At 38.5% G+C, this 24,439-nt stretch overlaps 2 protein-coding genes across 2 annotated transcripts; one reads left to right on the plus strand and one right to left on the minus strand.

Moving 5' to 3' along the window:
* Positions 1-1,442: 1,442 nt before the first annotated feature.
* Positions 1,443-12,198, plus strand: ankrd53 (ankyrin repeat domain 53). Its single transcript, XM_041218389.1, has 6 exons — positions 1,443-1,564; positions 3,621-3,768; positions 6,703-6,902; positions 8,167-8,331; positions 9,364-9,484; positions 10,415-12,198. Coding segments are annotated over exons 1-6 (1,341 nt in total). The 5' UTR covers positions 1,443-1,562; the 3' UTR covers positions 11,120-12,198.
* A 112-nt stretch (positions 12,199-12,310) lies between these two features.
* LOC121294578 (protein TEX261-like) lies at positions 12,311-24,208 on the minus strand. The gene is made up of 6 exons (XM_041218405.1): positions 24,014-24,208; positions 22,610-22,689; positions 16,346-16,499; positions 14,245-14,312; positions 13,447-13,549; positions 12,311-12,974 (listed from the first exon to the last, which is right to left on the minus strand). Exons 1-6 carry the CDS (start codon positions 24,081-24,083, stop codon positions 12,859-12,861), a joined length of 591 nt encoding a protein of 196 aa, XP_041074339.1. The 5' UTR covers positions 24,084-24,208; the 3' UTR covers positions 12,311-12,858.
* Positions 24,209-24,439: the final 231 nt, after the last annotated feature.

The following is a 24,439-nucleotide window of genomic DNA, read 5'->3' on the forward strand; positions in this document are numbered from 1 at the left end:
GGTATACATGTCATCCCGTGCATACAGTAGAACACAGTTCCAAAGTTTAAAAAGTTTTTTTTTTAATGTTTAATAATACTCTGTGAGTTGAATCATTGTTTTTGTGATACTTAATTACATTTCTTCTAACAATAAGGGAGTTTTAACTGATTTCACCACCCCAGTGCTATTACACTCCACTCTGTAAAGTTGTATATATGGAAACACAAAACGTTTTTTTTTTTTTTTTGGGGGGGGGGGGGGGGGGGGGGGAAGGGGGGTGGGGTGGTGAAAACACACAAAGGTTTAAATGATGTAAAAAAAAAAATGCCTGAAGGTTTAAATAGAGTAGATTGTCACATCATTAAATAATGTATTAAATTACATCACAAGCGTGTTAATAGATGCCAATTAAATGATTAGAGAAACGCTTAGGAGAGTAAGTAAATATACGTAGCTTTCGAGTTAAGGTGGGAGAAAGCAGTAACCATAGAATTATGGGTAATCGGGAGGGATATGCAAATCATCTATGTAGTCTTTACTGCAGTTTGAGCCTTCTTAGCCAGGCCATCTTGTAAATGAGAGTTAGTTCTCAGCTGTTTTTAACCTGGTTAAATAAAGGAATTGATTGATTGATTTATAAAATATGCTGAACCTTTTGGATATAATGTAATTCCTCGGCAAAATGATATTATTATTATTATTATTATTATTATTATTATTATTAGTAGTAGTAGTATTATTATTATTATTATTATTATTATTATTATTATTATTATTATTATTAATGCATTATGATTATTAATGAGTATATTTTTTTACATTACTCTCTTAAAAGGAGAGGGAGCATAGAGTTTCCCATCGTTACTATGCTACTGTATTGTAACAACTGATGTACGTATGATACCACTGGATATTGAAGATGTAGAAATATTGCGTTTATTTTTGAAGAGGAGATGATTAATATTAAAGTATTCATAGATGTTGTTTAGTAAGCGAGAGTGGGGTAAAACGAGCAGCCCCCCTTCCAGTATGGATCGGGCTTTGTGCATGCTCCAATATTCAGGAAATGCAATATGACTACATTGGTGCAGCGCATAGTGATGGCTGGTTGCTGACAAGATAACAATGATTGTAAATTTCCAAATATATTAAACAAGTGCTCTATTACTAGTAGGCAGCTTACCTTTATAAAATGTTTACTATAGTAAAAACGTAATGTAAGTGTAATAGTGCATTACTGTCAATAAAGCACAGATCAGGTAACTGGTAAAATATAAGATCAGGTAACTGGTAAAATATAACTGGAAAACAACTGTTTTTTTTTTTATTATAATTTTTAAGAATTATATTTTTAAAATAAAACAAACAGTTACATGCATAATGAAATCATTTCGACTACATATACTACTGCGATTTACGTCGGCCAAACAAAGCAACTGAATTCCAAACAAATTCCAATCCCTTCCCTTTAATGGCCCGACGCCTTGGTTACAAATTCAGGCAGGGTTTATGCTGGCAGTTTACAAACAGACACAAACATCAACGACTGTTATTACTGACAGAGCTATGGCTTTTTAAACATGTAAGTACCGTACATCATATTCTTGAAGCAATATTTTAACTCAATTTAATTATTTCATTTTCTAACCAGAAAGGGTAAACACAACTAAACAGTTTTTAGTTGTTTTTTTTTTCTTTCTTACCTTTAGTTAAAAATAAACTAGGACATTAACTAGACGTTGCTTAACAACTAAAACAGTAAATGTACAATGTAAGCATAAAAAAGAATAATAAAAAACAAAGGTATTTATTAACCTTTTGTCGTGAGCAGTCGCTTGATCGTAGTTGTTTCTATGGCAACGTCAAGTAAGCCGCGCATACTGCTTGTGTGTTTTTAAAGAATACGCTGAAAGTCTCCTAGTGCTTTATTCTATTCCTTTACAATGTTTGAAATGCTGGAAAATCCTTAAAAAAAAAAAAAAATCAAGGCAGACAGCTAGATATTTTGGCAAACCATAATAGCCCTTTTTTTTCTTTCCTGAAGCAAAGAACAGACAAAACCAGGATATGAAATAAAAATTTCAAATCTTCTTCAGCAGAAAGTTGCTTTCTCAAAAAGGTTAACTTCATACAGCATGGGATTCATCAGAAGATATAATGTGTGAATATCAGGATCAAATTTAGGACTTGTATTTTCTGTCAAGTAGCTCAGAATAAAGTAATCACTCCAGCATATTTCCAAAAGAGAACCAACAAACTGCAATTCAGGCCAAAACGTATGGGTCAAATTAGTTTTATTACAACACCACAAAAAACACATTTTTAAATCAATTCCTCCATTCCAATTTTTTTGTTTTGTTTTTTTGTTTTTTGTTTTGTTTTGGTATGTCAAATCTGTTCATGAGAAAATTCCCAAATTGGTGTGTGTATTCATGAAAAAATCGACAGGAGAAAATAAATAAATAAAAAATAGATAAATACATAATAATAATAATAATAATAATAATAATAATAATAATAATAATAATAATAATAATAATAAAGGAGGTACCCTATTCTAACTTTTGTGATTGATGTATGTGGGTTTTTTTTTTCCATTAAAATATTGAGTTAATACAGATACATTAACAGATTATGAATAAGTACAGAGATAAACTAATTATTCTTAACATAGAGTTTATAATTTGTCAATGCATTAACATGTAGTGGATGCCTGTACGTGGGGTCCTCGTAACGCTTGCAATGGTCGTAATTTTGAAAAAGCATTAGTAAAAAGAAAAAAAAAATCGACTGCAAAAGAAGACCAACAACACATGTATGCAATGGCTTGCTTGACTAGTTTAGTGATTAGTTTAAATTTGTACAAATTATGATTGGCATAAATATTTAAATGATTTTCAGTTTGAGAGATTTTTCTTAGTGTTGTAAAATTCTGCAGCACCGCCTTTTTCTGCTTACTTCTGAAAACAAATCACACAAGTCACAGTTCAGCTTCCTACATTGATTGCTCTTATTTGAAATCGTTCTCATCTACTTATCGTACTTACGTGCTCTTAGTGACGTTCACTCCAATAAGCAAATACCTTTACTATAGGGTTAACTGCTCTTAGTCAAACTCGCTCTTAAATGTAATTATTGCCTATTTGATCTTATTTTCTACTTTATAACTGCTTTTACCTGCAATGTGATATTCTGTAATGTGATATTTTGCAATGATACTTTGTACTGTGATATTTTGTAACAACTGTAAGTCTCCCTGGATAAGGGCATCTGCTAATAAATAAGTACATAATAATAGAGTTTGAATTTATAGTTAACATACACCTGGATGACTTAACCAATTGAGATTAGTGATTGTAAAATTAGTTTCAATACATATTACCCCTTATACAAATGTACACAGTAATTTTGCAGGTTTCCCACGCTTTTCCCATGATTATGCTGTGCATTTTTGTTTACCATGTCTTACCTTGCTTTCACTTTGTTTTCATATTATACCTTGCATTGCTTTTACTGTGGTGAACTTTTAAGAGACAGCCTCCTTATGAATTGAATTGCAAGTCAGTGGTAGTTGGATTGATTCAGCAAGATCGTTCTTGTTGGTTTAACATTGTTTTGTGCTTTGATGATGTTTAAAGGGCCTCCAGCATGGGGACTCCCAGGCAGCGCCTGGTCATGTGCAGGACAGCTGAAAGCGACATGTTCGAGGCGGTTCTAGCCGGGGACCTGTTCTTTCTCCAGTACACTTTGAAGAAGGTCACATCCATCACAGTGATGGACAAACAAGTAAGGACCGTCTTTTTAAAGACCAAGTGGCAGCTGGGTAAATGCTGGATGGTATACCCTTGATTATCCAAACTCCAGTTAATCAAACAGCCCCCCAGTTAAAATGTCCTTTTGTGTGCTGTGCTCTTCCATCCTCACTGACTCCCAGTCTCTGCTACTTACAGAACAGTACAATGCTGTATGTTATTTACTGTATTTCCAGGTAAAGAGGTTGAATTTTTAGGAGGTGTCTTGATTGGGAAAGTCATATAAACAATTTCAGTGTTGTAATTTGTTTATCCAAACTCCCCCTGGCCTCAATTCATTTGGATAATTGTAAAGAGGTGATGGTGGTGTTTGATCTTCACCATTTATTAGATTAAGTGTGGTATACAGTGTAATTAACTGTGGCATAGATTCTAGCTTTAAAAAAAAGTCTCTTCAGACAATAAAATTCTGGTGAGTTTTATGTCATATTTAATCTGATAAACAGTATCAAATCTTCAAATCTGTCATTACTTTTATCTTGATTACCTGAGAGTGCCCAAGTCAATACAGTAAACCGGTGCTGTCAGATTTTTTGGGGTTAATGCGTTGGACCAACAACCAGTGGGCTCCTAAATGACAAACTCATATTTAATAAAATGTAAACTCTCAACTTATATATTTATATATATACAGTAGTTTACTACAACTAAAAACATAATAGATAGTAACATATCAAATAACAAGGTTTTTCTAGATTAAATTAAGACAATTTTTTTTTTTAAAACATGTTCTTTTTTACTGAGGTGTAACAGGGTGGAGGCTGGGCACTAACCAGTGACACCGCGCATTGCAAGCAAGCATCTCAACCACTATGCAAAAGAGTTGGGTTCGTCTGCATTCATGGTTATAGAGCTTTTAACCTCATCTCATCTCATCTCATTGATGGGACGGGGTTAAATTCTAAAAACTATTTACAGCAAATTGTCATTTTCTTTAATGGAAATAACACCAAAAACAAACAAGAACGACTTAAAACCTCATTCAAATCCCTGAATTAAAAGTCCTGGTTGTTTATTTCTGGTTTTGTAACTTTATTGGGTGCGTTTCTCCTTTCTGGGGAAAAAAAAAATGTTCTCATGAGCAATTGGAATAAATAGCTTTGAGAATTTAGCCCAGAATCCATTACAGTGGCAAACACTGCTGTCCTTGCCTTCCTTCCATCCTTGAATGAGATACTTAACATCCTAAATAAAAACATACATATTGGGAGGCTCAATGAACTGTCATGGACAGCCCTTGAAGTAAATAAATGGCTTCAGAGATACAGTGTCAGTGATAACTAGGGCTGTATTTTTTTCAGACTAACGTTTGGCTTATTGCACAGCATTTCATGGTCTAAAAATAGGTATTTCACAGTTAAACATAATATTTATTAAACCAGAAAAATAGCATAAATGTCCACATAAATGTAAAAGTAACAACTGACACATGAAATGTCCCTTTCTTGTACTGGACAGACAGATATCAGAGCAGAAATATTTCCAACCTTTGATGCAGCTGATGTCTTTTTAGATGAAAACCTTTGAAAGAAACTGCAGCTCTGTGTGTTCAGTCATTTACTGGAAGCAAACTAAATGCACTGTAAGAGGTACTGTATCTATAAGGTAAACATTTGCTGTATTTATTTATAAGGGATACAAAAATGTATATTTCCACTATTCTTTCAGAAATGGGAATTGTCACAGGGAACTACACATTACACGGCAATGGGCACATTTCACGGAAATCATGAAATCCATGATAACCGTGAAAAAAATACAGCCTTAGATATAAGCAATGCATCTGACATCTCTGCTCCCCTGGAACCCTTTTTTAATTGGACATTATCCTGCACATTGTTTTGTTTAGTGTTTTTCATCTTTGTCAATTGGCTTCTCTCTGAAATGCTGCACCCTGCTGTACCCCTGGCACTTGTTTGTTATCTTGACTTGAAACTGGAACAAAATAATAATCACTTTTAAGAGATGTGTAGAGAGAAGGGGGGCTTCATTCTACTTCATAATCATTCATCTTGGCAGGACCCATTGTTACCTTGATTGCTTCGAAACTGCTGAATTGATTTCCTTGAAAATGCAGTGATTAACCTTTCTGTCAAGGTGACCACACTTGTTTGTTTTCCATTTTTTTCTATGGCAGTAATCTGTACATTTAGATGAATGCACCATTGTGCACAGTAAGGTCTTACAAATATAACTACTGTACACCAACTTATGTGGCAAACACTGACTCAATCATAAAGCAGTGAAACTAACAAGAAACATTGTGAAGTGGACTTTTTGGAGTTTTACATCAAAGTTTGTGTTTATCACAGAAAGATCCCAAAGCCCCTGCAGTGTTTATAGTTATAGAAGTTAAACCATTTTGTAATGGTGGTGCTGAGTGCTGCTGTTTTGATTTGTTAAGTGTCCCAGTTTTCATGGCAGAACATCCTGCTGACTGCTAGCTTAGTATTTCTTCTTTGTGACGTGGCACTCTGCACATGTCGATAGTCTGTAACAGCTGTGGTGCAATAACATTCACTTTTGTGATTTAGTTAACTATCCATTATTGGCATCACTGAATTACAATTCAACCAGGTCCTTTATATTTTTTATGAGAACTAGACACAACATTATTTATTGTAATTAAAAAAAAAAAGAAAGGTTTGATCCTTTTCACAGAAGTGCACAGTAAGAAACAAACAATCTGCTTAACAGTACAGTGTTGTGTGATGTCCTGCCGTTAAGGATTTTGACCCATTGGTGAGATGTTAAAAGCTCTACAACTCACCTGTTCAGGTCCCAGCACTGAAATTGATACAGTCTCCTTAACCGCCTCTGAGTCATGAAAGCTGGGATGGTTAAACAGTTTTTGAATCCCTGCCAATCCCTGAGCTCAGTGCTGCCCTCTGCTGTCTGTGTGCTGCAGGGCTACACGGTGCTGCACCTGGCTGCGATGCAAGCCTCGCTGGACTGCATGAAGCTCCTCGTGGAGCAGCAGCACATGGACGTGAACATTCTCAGTGCCGCAGGGAGTAGACCCATCCACCTGGTTATCAGCAAGAACAACGGGGTCCGCGCTTTCAACTGCCTGAAGTACCTTATCCAGCATGGAGCCTGGGTCAATGTGTAAGACACTCAGGTCAATCCCAATAAGTCAACGTGTAACACAGTCAAATCAAAGTACCCTATTATCGTGTTTTGTATCGAGAATAAACCTGAAACAGGTGTAGGAAAAAAAGTATTTCGGAACTGTTTACTAGACTGCTGTTTTGAGTCACAGTCATATATTACTTGAGATATTGCAATACTAGTCTGCAGTTTTCAGTGAAAAACTTTTGTCGCCTTCCACTCCCAGTCTGCAGCATGGGGCCTGACTGTGGTACATTTCAGCTTTACGAAATAGCTGGAGTACAATGGATAAAATCATACATCAGTGATGTTATGCTGCTCCCACACAGGAATATTGGTATATGCTTTTTAACTAGCTCAGCTCTATAGCCTGAGCACTGAGAAGAAGGTGTCATTTTGAGTACAGCAACCATATCACAGCTTTACTACACCAGCATACCTATTTAAAATACATATTGTCAAACCTACTCAATACAGTGGCACCTACCACATAAAGTGATGCAATAAGCACATCATCTGCCTTTTCTTAAATGAATAGCAGGCTTTTATATTCGTCATTTTCTTTAGGTTAGCTCCCATTCCATAAAATACGTATATATACAGTCAGCACTCACATATCCGACCCTATACATTTTTTATTTCAGTGATAGTTAAAAGAGTGTGACACGTTTCATTTTGGCCTGATCCAACCCTTGTCAGTTTTTTAAGGAAGACAAAAAAGATACAATGTAAAAAATACATGGCTGAAAGGACTGTTTTGAAATAAGTAGGTTTCCATTTAGATTTACATTGCAGTTGGTTTTGTTGGTAAAGTTCTATATTTTCAACATAAGTATTTTAATTCAGAATGATGACTCTGAATATATCACTTGCCAAAAGAGACATGGGCTGTAATTGCATGTGACGGGTAAGTGCATTAATTTGTTACACATATATAATGGGAATTGATTTGTTTCTTAATACATGGACAGTAAAAGGTGAATGACATGTATCTGAGTGTCGTATATCCGAGTGCTGACTGTGTATATATATATATATATATATATATATATATATATATATTATATATATATATATAATAATAATATTACGCCTTTTTAGATGGATTTTACCGCTAGGGCATTATAATAAAGGTACTCATCCACCCTCTGCCTGTTGTCACCACATTGAAATCTCCCATATGCTAGAATATAATGGACATCAACAGGGAATAGCTCCTGATGTAAGTGAATATGTACATCCTCCTCCCCTCCTGTTTCAGTGAGAACCAAGAGCGTGAGACGCCCCTACACAAGGCTGCCTGCGAGGGGATGCTGGACTGTATCACCCTGCTGGTGGAGTCAGGGGCCGACCCCAGAGCCCAGGACTGCCGAGGGAACACACCCCTCCAGAACACCAAGCTCTGGGGGCACCAGGCCTGTGGAAGGTTCGCTCTGCTTTTACACAGCATTTTATTGTGCTTTTATTTGAAGTGCAGTTACTTGCCCCTTTTTCTTTAAAGACTTGGAAACTTTCGAAGTTACAGAAAGGTTACCCTTGGAAGGATAGTGGGATAGTTCAGTGTCTTATACTGAGAATAAAACACATGGGGACACAGTTTGCAACAGGTTTGCTCAAACTATTTACTGGATTTTATTTTATGACCTTTTTTATTTAAAGTTGTAGTGCACTTGATGGTCTTTCAGTGCATTCCATTCCAGGGGCTTGTTCCAAGCAACACTAGGTTGCACTAGTTATGTATAAGTTCAAATGAAGCTTAGTTATTTTGCTACCAATACAGAATGACAAGATTCACTCTTGTGGGGGACAATTGTTCTTTTTACCCCTAAACATGTTTCTGCAATGGTGACTAGTACGAGTAAGTAGTAAGTAATGTCATATTTCCAATGCTTTTGCGCAGGTATAATTGAGCTGGATGGTCTGGATGAGGTGCAGCTGGAGGGTGTTTCCACTGTAGCTACACCTCAGACAGTACAGTTTTGTATCTCATACACAACGGGGCCAAACTGTGCTGTAAGGAAGTACATCACTGAAAGGCGTATGCTGTTTCAAACAATGCTGCTTTTCTCTTATTGCCTTACACAACCTCATTAATAAGACTACTCACAGCTGTGTAAAGACCGGAAATAAAAACAACCACAAATGTTTGTTCAACTTCGCTTGTGACCTTTTACTGCTGCACCACTACTTCCTTGGTTACTTATACGTGACAAAATGACAGTGGAATGTAGACAGCCATCTTTAACTACACCTCGCCCAGACCGTCCAGCAGCTAATCCAGGGAAAAGGCAGTGGAAATGAGGCATGCAAGGCCTGAGAAGGATACAAGAGGCAATAAATGTCCCACCCCTAGTTTCCAGGTTGGAGACTGCCGGTGTTCCACCGTGTCAAGGTACGACTGGATGCGTCATCCTGAGTGACTATGTGACCCCAGAGGGTGCTGCTGTTGTCTCTGCAGGTATTTGAAGGATGTCATGTGGAAGAAAGACAAGGCGGAACAGGCTCAAGAGCTCAACACCCTCAACCACCTCAAATGCAAGATTCTGAAAAGTGAAATAGACAAGGCAGAGGAATACACAGTAAGTCAGGCAGCCAGAAAGTGCAGTATGGTACTACTTTCTTCTTCCCATTTAGGCAGCTTGCACGACCACATCCTACAGCAGCTTCCCATAGTGTTCTGTGTGAATGGGCCCTAGCTATAATTTAAACATGCAGACACAAACCCGGAAACAGAGAATTAACCAGCAATGGAAAGCCCAGGTGATCAGCTTTTCATAATATAGTTAAAGAATTATGTGTTTTAGTAAAGAAACACAAGTTGCCTATTTTTTTTTAATTTAGACTAATAAAACATAAGAAATTGTGTGACTGAGAAGAGGCACGATCAAGGCACTTCCCTTCCTAGCACACGATTTGCCACATTTAGCCAGAATTTTTGTAGTGTTCCTGCCTTCAAGGGATGATCAAAAGTGCTTCATTTCCTATGAAAGTTTTTTCACCTTTAATGGAACCACAAGGCAAATTTGAAGAAATGTGTATTGCCACATTGTTATTTTTGTCCCATGTGCATTGAATCCTGTGTATGCAATTTTGCTCATATTAAAGGCATTTCCCACTTTGTATCCTTTGTTTTTAATGGGAGCACATCTCTAAAACAATTTAGTCTTTTAATATTTATCACATCTCATAATGCTAGACAACATACTCTTAAGCTGTTTAAAGATTGCATAAGTAGACCAACATAGAATTAAATGAACTTGAGAGAAAAGTAAGTACAGGGCAATACACAAGTTAATTCATGCAAATATACTGTGATTCCATAACAGGTAAAATAACTTCCTCAGCACATACTTTTTTTGTCCATCAGATATAGGCACAATTCCGTATCTTGGAGACCCCGGTGTCAGTTCTCAGCTCTGACTATTTCCTGCAGTAAAAAAAAAATTAAAAATCCTAGGATCTGAGTCTCACTCTAATATTACTCCTTCCCCCTTTTCATCCGATTCCAGAAGAAAAAAGAACAAGTCAACCAGTTGAAGTTTGAGAGCTGGATCGACCAGAAGGGCTTTTCAGACAAGTTGAAAACCATCAGGGTCCCTGGGAACAGAACCCTCCCTGGTCCCTGCTCCCTCACTAAAGGGTCGAAGGGCACAATTCCCACTGAAATGCTGCCTGGGAGTTTTGCTGGAAAGGAGTCCTGGAAGAAAATTACCAGCATGAAGCAGCCCAAAGCAGATAAAAAGGCAAAACAGATGGGACATCCAGCGGAAAAAGCACAGCAGGTAGAACCGGTCACAGCAGGGAATGTGCCCTTCATGGCCCCCAAAGAGCCCTGGAACCTCAGCACCAATCCCGCCAGCCCCCTTGTCACAGAGATCAGCCGTCCCTCTGGGGTCAGACTGGGCACACACCCTGAGAGTCTGGAACAGCGTGACTTCAGGGAGTTCCTGTGCCTCTCGCAGGGGAGGGATGGCCACGTGCAGATCCAAACACTCCGAGGAGACAAGGTCTTGCCTGCGCCCAGACTGCCCCTGGAGGTGCTGAAGAAGAGCCTCTTCCCTGGAGACCACCTCGGCAGGATCCAGATCCCACAGGATTTCCACTCCAGACACATCCTTGACCTCCAGAGGAGACGTCGCCCCAGCCAAGAGCAGGAGGTCTGGTCAGAGATGGCAATGCATCTCTCTGAAACGCTGGAGCCTGGACGGTACTAGACCTTTGCAGACCCCCGCATCCCTCCATCCATCCACTACAGTTCTGGCTTCTCCTGACGCTGTTTGTACACAGCAAGGTGGTATTCTATGCAGTAAAAACCTCTATAATCCGAAGTATGAAATTGTTTTGTGAAGACATTTAGCCCCTTTACCTGCAGATAGAACGCATACAGTGCTGCGCTGTTCTGTAAACAGCACCTATTGAGGGCTGTGAAAATAGGGCAGATTACCAAGGGGCTGTTTAGATAACGGGTTCATATAACAAAGATTTTACTGTAGGTGATCATTCTAATTTTAATAATTCTAATTACGCATGATACAAACAGGACTTCAGTTCCTCTTCACATGAGCATTTTAAAGGCATTGCAGATGGGTGCTACTCAGCCAGTCATGTTACAAAAACCAACTGTACCAGCAAGACCCCAAACACCTGCTGAGATGCTCGGCTTCCATTCCTGTTTGCTGAGGCACAGCGTCAATGCTTTCTATGTTCAGAATAACTAACCTCATCAATTTTAATAAAAACACAGACTTGCAATGAAAACTCTAATCGCATTTTTTTTTTTTTTTTTAAATCACAAGTCCTTGACAAACTGAAGTCAAAATTCACCTATAGTACACTTGCACCATCATATAGTGAAACTTGGATGTATGGAATATCGTTGAATGTGCAATAGAATACACAGAACAAAATTGGTCAGGTGTGTGAAGAAATTTACTTGGTCATAAAAGATTATTATTAAAATGAAACTCCTTTTTTCTTGTTTGTCATTTGCCTTTTTGGGGTCTCTATTCAAAATCATTTTTGTACTAACATAAAATAAAACGTGCTTACTATGTGTGTGTGCATTAGTTTGTAATTTACATGCTAGACTGAGGCTCCCGTCTCTTCGGGGGTGTACAGGTACATAATCAGTGTTGCTCGTTCATTTGTTTACTATGTGTTTGTTTTTTTTAGTAGGGGAAGAAAAAAATACCTTAATGTTTCTTTATTGATAGCTGCGTTTATTCAAGGGTGGCCTCTATTATGAAGCTGATGTGACTATGGCGTCAATACGAGGGCGGTGCCAAATTGAAGTAATACACAGATGTTACTCTCTCTCTCTCTGTCTTTCTCTCTCTATGTGTTTCATTTAAGTATCATTTTAGTTGGTTGTGAAACCGACATTAAAAGTCACAAACACTTTGACTTTTTTTTTTTTTTTTTTTAAACTATTTCTTTATTTATTTGCTAACAGCATCTTCTCTATTCCTTCCAGGTTTTATCTAGCAGGTAAATCAAATACGTCCTTTTTTCATTTCCATCATTAAAGCAGAAATCCCCAGTCAGACTGCCAATAACAGGCATACGATACAAAAAGAATGATAGTTAATCTCAAATCATTCACAGAAGCACAGCGTTCTGGAGAGCAGGCACGAACACAGCCACTTGGATCTGCCCCGTTACTCTGTGCTCTGGCTCCTCTCCAGGTCGCTCTTTCTCTCTCACATCATCCCTTCCTTTTCTTTGTTTCCCTCTCATGCCGTACAGTCTTTGCATTCTCAAATCATATTGATAGGATTTCTAAAAAAAATAACAAGTCCAAAGTCGACAACCAGGGTCGTCTCTTTTTTTCCTTCTTTCCCTAAATTCTTCTTTCCACAGACCGCAGATGTGCAATAAGCAGTGTTTTTTTTTTTTTTATCCCCCCCTGGTTTCTTAAACCTATGTTTTCCCTGTTCCATCCTCTCCAATGCTCTCAGTACATTTTCTGCCTGCTGGGCAGCACTGCCTCTTTGAGGAATGAGAATATGACCAGGATTCCAGAGCGCTTGCCTCTCTTTCCTTTGGTGAAGTAGTTTGATACCACATCATCTGCAAGGTGACACAGGGAAAGTGTAAGCAAATTAAAGTATAAATAAATAAACAAACAGCAAATTCAGAAGTAAGCTGAATTGAAGGGTAGCCAATCATTGCTTTTTATTACCAATCAAATACAATTCTGTTTGTGGGTTATACTTTTTTTTCTTTTTTTATTATGGTATTAATCAAAGCAGGTGGCATCTGAAACTGTGGGATAACGTTTTCCCAGAACACACCTCAATATAAAAACACATCTTGATCATTATCACAATAGTAACAAGTATCTCAGTGACTTGCTTACAATATAATTCACATCTTTGATCAAATAAAAACAACTGTGAACTTGCTTACTGTACTGGTATAATTTTCAGACAGTTTTAATATTTCAGCTTTGTCTATCAAAAAATGTACACTTGTAGGTATCTGAATACACACAAACACACTGCCACCTCCAGACACATGCAACAGGGTTCAAGTCTCTTACCTCCGTGCTGCACTGTGGAAGGAAGCACGTTCTCCCCGGCCGACAGCGACACGAAGAAAGCGAAGGGTATTACCCACAGGCAGATCGTGAAGTACGCCAGGACCTGAAAGTGCACAGAAGGGCACTTTAAAAAAGGGGGCACCCACTACAGAGAGGGCCAGACTTCAAGCCCATGACTAAAGCATCATCTCTGTGCAAGCTCGGATGCCGATATTAATGATATTATGTGTGGCATTAAGTGTTCTGGGGCTAACAAACAAAGCATTTCTAGGTAGCAGTCTGCTAAATCCAATTTGATTCCATAAAAAAAAACACATCCTTCAATCATACAAGATTGCTGAGTGCATTTCTACTTAATTTTACCATTCTATCTTAAAATATTGTTTGTTTGTTTTTTAAACAGGTATAGATAAGACAGCTTGCTAGCTAGCAGCCTGCTAAGTGCTAGCAGTGCTTTGTAGAACTGGCCCGATCCCTGAAGCAATTGTGCCGCTCTTTTTAGAGCCAGGTGCTTTCGCTCTACCTGCACACATCTTGATTAATAATAATAATAATAATAATAATAATAATAATAATACATTTCTTGTTTTATTTAGATTTTTTATTATTATTCTGTTTTAACCGGCATTGAGATACTGACATATGAACAGCTGGATTGCAAGAAGGAAACACTAGAAGGAATGTTAATAGCATGTTGTATTACAACCTTTGCGTTTAAAACTCTTGAAATTCAAATTTAGAAACTCCAATATTTATGCAAGATAGGTCGACAGGCAGAAAAAGTAACAGATTTCTTACCTCAGAGAAAGGATAATATTCCTCTGCAAAGAACTGGAATGCCATGTAGTGATTTACAACAACCAGTACTGAGAGAGAGAGAGAGAGAGAGAGAGAGAGAGAGAGAGAGAGAGAGAGAGAGAGAGAGAGAGAGAGAGAGAGAGAGAGAGAGAGAGAGAGAACAAACACAGTGATTAGAAACACAGAAAGGGCAGCAGCTTTTAGGTTTTTTTTGTGTAACATAGGGTGGGGGTGTAACAATAGGTTTGCACAGAGTCAAGTGACTACTGCATAGCAACTGGTAGCTGCTGAAAACAAACCATGGTCAAGCTGTGTAACAAACGAACGGAGGACATGGCTAATTATGTTGAAAACATAAGTAACCAAAAAAATAATAGATATAAACTAAAATTACGAGTTGTAGGTTTAAAGCAATGCCCATACAACCTGCCGGAGGATTTCTGGGTCATAATAATAATAATAATAATAATAATAATAATAATAATAATGATGCTAGGATTTAAGAAAGTCCCTAAAAAATCAAATCTTCATTTTATGAAATCTTACAATATTAAAGTCTTACAGTAAACTAAATCATACATCAGTATTTTTATATATGTTGGGTTAATGTTACTGGAGCAATGTGGGCAAAGTACACTGCCTTGCTCAAGGGTACAGCAGCAGTGTCCCACCGGGGATTGTTAGCGTTCATTTGTTGTTCAGTTTTTAATGTGTAATGCTCTTCATTGTGTGCCCTGTCTGTGGGTATTTCTGACTGCATGATAACCCTAGTGTGTCCAGCTTCGGCACCACACCCTGAGAGGGGTGGTTAGCTCTGTCCCCTTTGTTAACATTGTTTTGTGCTGAGTGTTTTACAGTCATTTTTCCTTTATTTGGGTATGTACTGTTAAACTAGGAACCTGGGAACAGACTGCGATTATCATTAATCTTGCACGACCTGATGTTAATGTAGGTAAACTAGTGCGTGGTACTAAAAAAGGCATGGAGCAAATTAATGCATAATTCTCTTATTACTAAAATTAATCTTCACACTACTAACGTGTTACAATATTGTGCTCATTTTAATTGTGTATTACTGTAACTTATACTGTAAGTATAACTGTTTACCATGAACAAAATGTTCACTGCAGATGGTTCTTGAGTCTGGTGGACTCCATTGAGACCCATCTTCAAGCTGCCCACGTATAGCAGAAAGACACATTTCCCTTCTATCAGGGCTTATATCCTCTTCATAAGTTATAAAAATGATAGCCACTTGTCTTTCATGTAGTTGTGGTTGTGACATCCAACAACCACACAACTCTTCAGCATTGTATTAAAAACAGGTGGTAACAATTCTTCAATTAATAAAGCAAACCGCGTCTGTCTTGGCTTGTTTTCAGCAGCTCCGAAGTTGCTATGTGGTAACTATGTGTGTGCACACCAGATTGCCCGGTTGTCTTGATACGACATGCATCACAATACTTACGATGATCCTGATGGGTCTACTTCTTTAATGCATTATGAGATCAAATAAACATTTAAAAGATATTTTGTTGAGACAACACGTTTAATTATATAGGGAGAGTATGTATTCACACCAACTACATGCATATTCTTCATTCAAGAACCACTTGGTGATCCACAACGAGCTATGTTGTTCTTCTGATCTTGAATCCCATTACTAATGAAACACACCTCTATTCTGATATAATCTATTATGTTTAGAAAGTATCACAATTCATTAACACACAATGAATCGTTTTATCCCTAACACTGAGGAAGTAACAAAGCTTTACAAGAACTCCCCTCAAATGGATATGTCATTACATTGAAGAGAAGAACATTGGAAGAACATATTCTCCACAGTGATGACACTGTATTATAATTTAACAGACTCTGCTCATCACTTCAGGTTATATCTGTAGTTGAAATACAGTGCTGGAAATAAGACTCCCACTGAATAGCAGTTTCCATTCTTGGTTAACAAGACACGCCTGAGCTTGTCACCAGTAAACTGTAGCTAATGAAGCTCATATTAAAACCTGGAGTGGGTGGAACCGCTATGGTTTTAATATGGTTTGCCTGAATGAAGCATTTGAACACGAAGTTCCCCACTCACCACAGGACAGGATGAAGTTGGGCGAGGTGAGCAGGATATAGGGGAAGCTCTGCAGCAGCCCGAAGTAGACAAGGTTTGTGAAGAGCCCCACGCTCATCATCACTGCAGGGAATCCCTCGAACAGGTACAGCCCAACCAGCACCGCCGTGGAGAACTGCAGGACAGGGCAGATGGCAGCAATTCAGAACCTTTTTATTACTCTGACTAAACAAACAGAAATGTCTTCCACCGGTTACTCACATATTTTGGAAATGACAAAGGGACAGACATGAGATCATGACCAATTAATTTTACAGGAGTTACTGGCACTTTCTAAATATATTACTCACTTAAAGATAAGGGCTATAAAGCAAACCAAATAATTAGATTTAATTGAATCTTGTGACATATGAAGCATAGAAAAAGTTCTGTAACAATCGAAGCAAGACCCAGGTCAAGTATCACTCGACTTGCTAACTACAAGTTGTGTGGTCCATGCTCTGAAGATCTCTGAAAAAGCTGGTTGCTGTTTGGTCATATTCAGAATTATCTGCCTTTGAAGACCTGTCTTATTTTATGTTATATCTTACAAGAACCATTTTGAATTTATATCTCAAATATATTGATGAACTGCTAGAAGGTACAGAAATTATGTAGCTTTATATAGTGATATATTGCATGCTGTAGGATTTAGTGGTGAGTGTTTTTAGCTTTCTGCATGCATGGCCTACGGACAAAACATGTTATAACCATAAATGTACTGAAGTGTTAATGCTGTTATACCTGTGAAGGCATTGGAACACCCAGGCTATTAGCTGGATCAAAAGTGGTCTGTAAACTACTTGATCCATCATTAAGCATTTAACAAACCGAAGGAGTACTAATACTACTCTGATTTGTTAAACTTCAAATTGAATGAGTCTGTGTGATTTTCTTGATTATTTAAAATTATTTGCAAGCCCAGTGCACTGCCAATCCAGTTACAGGAGTCCAAAACATCTGTGTCCTCCTGAAACGTCTCCTGAGTTTAAGAGTGTGCTCAGAGCACACACACACACATTTTATATATATATATATATATACACACACACACACACACACACACACACACAATGCCTATAGAAAGTCTACACACCCTTAAACTTTTTTTTCACATTTTGTTGTCAGTGCCTCAGTGCCTCAGTTGCATGCACTTAAGGAATTTTTTTCCCCACTTATCTACAAACCATACTCCATACTGTTAAGGGGAAAAAAGTTTTTATTGAGAAAAAAATTATATATTAAAAATACAAAATTGAAAGAACATAATTGGATAAGTCTCCACCCCCCCCTAAGTTAACACTTGGTGGAAGCACCTATGGCAGCAATTACAGCTGTGACTCTGTTAGGTCTCTACCAACTTTGCAAACCTAAATTTGACAATATTTGACCATTCTTCTTTACAAAACTGTTCAAGCTCTGTCAAGTCCCTTGGGGAGCGTTGACGGACAGCAATCACAAATTTTCAATTGGATTTAGGTCGGGGCTCTGACTGGGCCACTCAAGCACATTTACCTTTTTGTTTCTTAGCCACACCAGCGTAGCTTTGGCTGTGTGCTTTGGGTCAATGTCATGCTGAAAGGTGAACTTCCGTCTCAGTTTCAGCTTTCTTGCGCAAGGGGCAGCAGGTTTTCCTCAAGGACTTCTCTGTACTTTGCTCCATTCATTTTCCCTTCTATCCTGACAAGTGCCCCAGTCCTTGCCGATGACAAACATCCCCATAACATGCTGCCACCACCACGCTTCACAGTAGGGATGGTGTTCTTTGGGTGATGCACTGTGTTGGGTTTAGACCAAAAAGTTCCATTTTAGTTTCGTCAGCCCACAAAACTTTTTGCCACATGGCTACAAAATTTCCTGAGTGTTTTCTTGCATACTTCAAACTGGATTCATGGTGGGCTTTCTTGAGTAATGGCTTCCTTCCTGCCATCCTACCATACAGGCCAGATTTGTATTATTGGATATTGTTGTCACATGCATACTTTGACCAGTCTTGGCCATAAAAGCCTGTAGCTCTTGCAAAGTTGCCATTGGCCTCTTGGTAGCCTGTCTGATCAGTCTCCTTCTTGCTCGGTCATCCAGTTCGGCTAGATCAGGCTGTCCCGCCAATCTCAACCGATTACCTTCAGAAGTCACATAATTAGTTAAATAAAGTCCACCTGTGTGCAATCTAAGTGTCACATGATCTGTCACATGATCTCAGTATATATACACCTGTTCTGAAAGGCCCCAGAGTCTGCAACACCACTAAGCAAGGGGCACCACCATGCAAGCGGCACCATGAAGACCAAGGAGCTCTCCAAACAGGTCAAGGGCAAAGAAGAAGTAAGAAGTTTGTGAAGAAGTACAGATCAGGGTTGGGTTATAAAAAAATACCCGAAACTTTGAACATCCAACCGAGCACCATTAAAGCCATTATTAAAAAATAGAAAGAATCTGGCACCACAACAAACCTGGCAAGAGAGGGCCGCCCATCAAAGCTCACAGACCAGGCAAGGAGGGCATTAATCAGAGAGGCAACAAAGAGACCAAAGATAACCCTGAAGCTGCTGCAAAGCTCCACAGCGGAGATTGGAGTATCTGTCCATAGGACCACTTTAAGCCGTACACTCCACAGAGCTGGGCTTTACGGAAGAGTGGCCAGAAAAAAAGCCATTGCTTAAAGAAAAAAATAAGCAAACACGTTTGGTGTTCGCCAAAAGGCATGTGGAAGACTCCCCAAACATATGGAAGAAGGTACTCTGGTCAGATGAGACTAAAATTGAGCTTTTTGGCCATCAAGGAAAACGCTATGTCTGGCACAAACCCAACACCTCTCATCACCCCGAGAACACCATCCCCACAGTGAAGCATGGTGGTGGCAGCATCATGCTGTGGGGATGTTTTTCATCGGCAGGGTGGGAAACTGGTCAGAATTGAAGGAATGATGGATGGCGCTAAATACAGGGAAATTCTCGAGGAAAACCTGTTTCAGTCTTCCAGAGATTTGAGACTGGGACGGAGGTTCACCTTCCAGCAGGACAATGACCCCAAGCATACTGCTAAAGCAACACTCGAGTGGTTTAAGCGGAAACATTTAAATGTCTTGGAATGACCTAGTCAAAGCCCAGACCTCAATCCAATTGAGAATCTGTGGTATGACTTAAAGATTGCTATACACCAGCGGAACCCATCCAACTTGAAGGAGCTAGAGCAGTTTTGCCTTGAAGAATGGGCAAAAATTCCAGTGGCTAGATGTGCCAAGCTTAATGATACATACCCTAAGAGACTTGCAGCTGTAATTGCTGCACAAGGTGGCTCTACAAAGTATTGACTTTGGGGCGGTGAATACTTATGCACGCTGAAGTTTTCTGTTTTTTTGTCTTATTTCTTGTTTATTTCACAATAAAAAATATTTTGCATCTTCAAAGTGGTAGGCATGTTGTGTAAATCAAATGATACAAACCCCCAAAAAATCTATTTTAATTCCAGGTTGTCAGGCAACAAAATAGGAAAAATGCCAAGGGGGGGGGTCAATACTTTCGCAAGCCACTGTATAAGGCAACAAAAGGTGACAATTGTGAAAGGGATTGTAGACTTTCTATAGGCACTGATATATATATATATATGTGTGTGTGTGTGTGTGTATATATATATATATATATATATATACATATGTGTGTGTGTGTAATATATATATATATATATATATATATTAGAGATGGGTCGGTATACCGGTTTTCCAGTTTACCGCGGTTTAGGTGCGTTACGGTATACCGTTCCTTTTCTTCTACACCACAATTATCGCAATTCCTTTATACAACAGTTAACGCATTTTTTAACGAAACTGTCAGACACAGAATACATGTTTCAATTGCAACATTCTGTTCCCCAGAGCTTGCTGCGCCAGCTGCTCTTGGCTGCTGTCTTTCTGACGTCACACGCAGCTTTCAGAGAAACGCCTTCTCCAAAACTTACAGCTTAGCACACATTTTCAACATGCTATATTTACATGTGTCTGGATTATCAGTCAGTTTAATGTAACAGATAAACATTAACTATATTGTAAAATTATACATCACTCATCACGGATTTAGTACATTATGTTTGTTTAAATAATTCATTTATTTATTTAATATAGCGTTGACAAGGCTGCACGTGGTGACATTTGTCACGTGACCGTTTATACTTCTAGCAAATTAAACGTTTTACCACTTTAGAGTTTATACGTTTAAAATTCCCATCCCTACACACACACACACACACACACACACAACCTCACACACACACACAACCAACCTCTTAACTCGACATCCCACAGAGATACCATTTATGCCTGTTTTCCACTGTACAACCGAGCCGTGCCAAGCCCTCACGGTGCGGTTAGAGAGCCTGGGTTGTTTTTCCACTGCAGAGCCCAGCCGTGCTACTGACATCACACACACACACAAACACACACACAACGAATGACAGTTGTTATTAATTACTGTTATTAATTAACTTAGTTTTACAATAGTGCAAACAAATGGTGTTCAAAAATTAATAGACCAACGGTAAAGCTGTATCTTTTATCGCTATATTTTGTAAATATATTTAGGAATATCTTTATAATCCACAAATTTTACTGATTACATGGACTTACTAAAGTTCAATTAGTTCTGTTAAAGGGGAAAAAAGAAGGTTTTAATAATATTTGCCAAAGATATCCCATTTAAGGAGTTGTTTTTTTCTAGTTGTTTTTTTTTTTTGGGTGTTTAAAAAAAAAAAAAATCTGCAAGTGCAACGAGAGCCGTAGTTGTACGTATGGTACAGCTGTACAGTATTTTGTTTGACTACTATTTTTTTTTCTTCCTTTATATTAATACAATAAAGGTCAAGGATGAGAAATTTGGTATAATTTAGTTTTTTTGAGTGTGTGAGTCAAGTGTACTGTACCCACGGTTTATGTCCATTTGCTTTAAACTATTAGAAATTCGGGCATAAACTTTCTCATTTCTGACGCGCGACTCCAGATCTTCCTGAACACTTCTGTCTACCCACAGAGAAACTACAGCCTGCACTTCCACAGCGTCCAAAGGCTGTACTTTTCTCTCATTACACTCGCTGCACGCCATGTTTGGAGTGTACTGACTAATGCAACACAATGATGAAAATCCTTAACCCCGCCCCTGGCTCTGCTCGCAGCTGGATTCAGATGTTTTGCGAGGCCAGAGTTTCACGGTTTGGTTCTCGCTCGGCTGGACAAACAGCTAGTGGAGAACCACTCGTACCAGTAGCGTACCGAGCACTCACGGGTCGGATGTACCAGTGGAGAAGGGGTATTAGTGTTGTCTTATCCAGGGTGTCCAGTTAACCACGGGAGCACATGAGCCATGGCATAACACGCATATAAGTAACAGAACTCACATGTTTACAGTATTTAAACATTTATCTTTTAGTTAAATGTCCTTATGAAAAAAAGGCCGAACTGCAGTGAATGGATCAATTACAGTATACAGTATTGTACAAACTCAGTACAATGCATAGTTTGATTGAAATAAGAACTAATCAAATAACTGCATTTTTACGAAAAACAATCAAATCACACTGTTGACCATATTTTAAGTTATTGGCTTGTACTGTCTAATTTGATAGCTTAAATAGCAAAAGTTAACAAATGTTTATTATATGTTATTAACTCGGTGGACAAAAGCAATAATAAACAACTTAGTTTCACACAGAAATCAAGCATTGTCAATTGCTTTGCATGCAAACACACATGCTTTGAAAGTTCTGCTGACAAGCTTGTTATACTGAATAGCCTGAGCCTTAAAGCCAATTGAACGAGAACTAACTTTTCACTTCTCACTCATTGTGAACTGGCACTGTCACCAGCTGCACTTGGTAGTTGTAATGAATGAACGAACGATCTGTTTCCAGTCAGTCAAGTGAAAGAAGACTGTCAAGTAGAGTTCAGTCACGTGAAACGACAGTGTTGAGTTATCCACTAGTCTAACAGTTTTTATCCCTTCGGTTCCGGTAATAAGTGTTACTGTTCACCGACATTGTTTAAAACAGTTTCTCTCTTTAGTCACTTCTTTCGATGATGTACTTCCATACAGCACAGTTTGGTCCCATTGGTATACAAAACTGTACTATCTGAGGTGTAGCTATAGTGGAAACAGCCTCCAGCTACACCTCGCCCAGACCTGCTAGCTCGGCTATACCTGGTGAAAGGCAGTGGGAACGAAGCATTATAATAAAGCATACCTGGCTCTGTTTACTTACCCATATCATGTACTTGATGATTCTGCTGGTTGCTACTGTGTATTCTTCTATTAACTCTGCCAGGTAGTAGAGACCAGCAGCTGTGAAAGAGAAGTTATAACAGAGCCGTGTAGTTGTTGTTTAGGTTGAGATACACAGAGGATTGGGAGCAGGACTAGTGCAAGTTTCTAATGTTTCTTAAGCATTGCTCATGTGTCAGGCAAACGAAAACTCACAAGGTCACCTGCTCAATCAAGTGCAGTTCCACTTGTGCTGCAAACTTATAGAAAGTAAAAGCGTGCGTTGCACACTGTCAAGTGCACTGTTTATATCAACACTTATGCTGATGATGAATTAAGGAAGAGAGAGGGAGGACGATGATTCCATGTGCGTATCAGTGCGTGTATGTATGTATTTGTATGTGTATCAGTGTGTATGTGTATCAAGTGTTTTACAGACCTATGGTGGCAGGTCAAACTTTATATTTCTATAAGGTGTACAATATGTAACTTGCACACAAGGTTACCGTTTGTAAACATAACTGTCTGAAGCTAAAACTGAGAAAGAACTCATTGTAATCTGGCCAATTCCATGTATTAAAAAATCAAAAACCGTTCCTAAAACGTCGACGTACACAGTAATAATATGTACAGGATCCTTCAAGAATAAGCTACAACCAAACGAGCAAGATTGGCCTCCACTTGTTTATAAACCTTATAAGAACATAAGAAAGTTTACAAAAGAGAGGAAGCCATTCGGCCCATCTTGCTCGTTTGATTGTTAGTAGCTTATTGATCCCAGAATCTCATCAAGCAGCTTCTTGAAGGACCCCAGGGTGTCAGCTTCAACAACATTACTGGGGAGTTCTTACTAATACAATTATACTGGCGGGACAACACATTAACTGTATAAACAACAAAAAGAAGAAAAGCGTAAATGTTACACACAATTTAATTATCATTAGCAGTACCATCGTCATCATCATTTCTGCATCCGGAGAACAATCTTATTCTTATCTTGATCGCCTTGCATACCTGTGTGTGCTTATTTATAGTGTCTACGTGGACAGGTTGCAAGTTGCGTGAGTTTTACATCTTGCAGAAAATGTAAATAAAAACGACATCCTGCATTCTAATCGCATTCTTTTAAAATACATAAGGACTTTTCTTGCAAATACAGTATAACAAAAAGAGAGACATATATCGTCATGCGATATTGTTTATCAAGCTACAAAGTGTAGCTGCAGCACATAGCACCGACACCCCTCGATTACATCTTATCCCGGTGCAACTAACTTAAACTCGACATTCGCCACCGAGAACTACCGAGGCCGCAAATAGAATGAGCGCAAGGTGAAATCTTTTTACTTTTTTTTTGTTTTGTTTTGTTTTTTAATTTAATTTAAGAAATGTAACTGTCACTCACCAATTGCTAATGTGACAAATAAGATTTGTATCACCAGGGAGAGCCAGCTGAGAAAATAAGTAAACCACATTGCTTATATAAAATTATTTAAAAAATAAATAAATACAAATAAAAAGTGTTAGGAAGAGTAAGTAAATGGATCACAACAAAGTTCCTCCCACCAAACGCTGGAACCTGGGAGGCAGAGCGGCGACAAAACACTGCAAGGCAGAGTTTGAAATCCTCTTCATAAAAACGACAGCGACACCTAGAGGTGGGGAGGTTGTAAACAATCTCACGCTGAGAATGACGTTAAAGTTGCCCTCTATCGATACAATTTGGAACTGCACTTGCCGATTCAGTGCCACACTCCAGTGCAAACTCGGTGTCACGTGACTGTGGTTCGGCTGTTGATTAAAAAGTAATGGTTTTATTTTGGGCAGTCAC

This window comes from Polyodon spathula, chromosome 2 (assembly GCF_017654505.1).
Source record: "Polyodon spathula isolate WHYD16114869_AA chromosome 2, ASM1765450v1, whole genome shotgun sequence".
Classification (NCBI taxonomy): Eukaryota; Metazoa; Chordata; class Actinopteri; order Acipenseriformes; family Polyodontidae; genus Polyodon; species Polyodon spathula.

What these genes read in the sequence shown, in the direction of transcription:
- ankrd53 (XM_041218389.1), top strand. An exon ending in CATGGAGCCTGGGTCAATGT is followed by an intron (nt 6,903 to 8,166) that starts GTAAGACACTCA and finishes CTCCTGTTTCAG; the next exon opens with TGAGAACCAAGAGCGTGAGA. An exon ending in ACAAGGCAGAGGAATACACA is followed by an intron (nt 9,485 to 10,414) that starts GTAAGTCAGGCA and finishes ATCCGATTCCAG; the next exon opens with AAGAAAAAAGAACAAGTCAA.
- LOC121294578 (XM_041218405.1), bottom strand. Translation starts at nt 24,083, where the DNA reads ATGTGGTTTACTTATTTTCTCAGCTGGCTCTCCCTGGTGATACAAATC. An exon ending in ATTTGTCACATTAGCAATTG is followed by an intron (nt 22,690 to 24,013) that starts GTGAGTGACAGT and finishes TCTCTTTCACAG; the next exon opens with CTGCTGGTCTCTACTACCTG. An exon ending in TCATCAAGTACATGATATGG is followed by an intron (nt 16,500 to 22,609) that starts GTAAGTAAACAG and finishes CCTGTCCTGCAG; the next exon opens with TTCTCCACGGCGGTGCTGGT.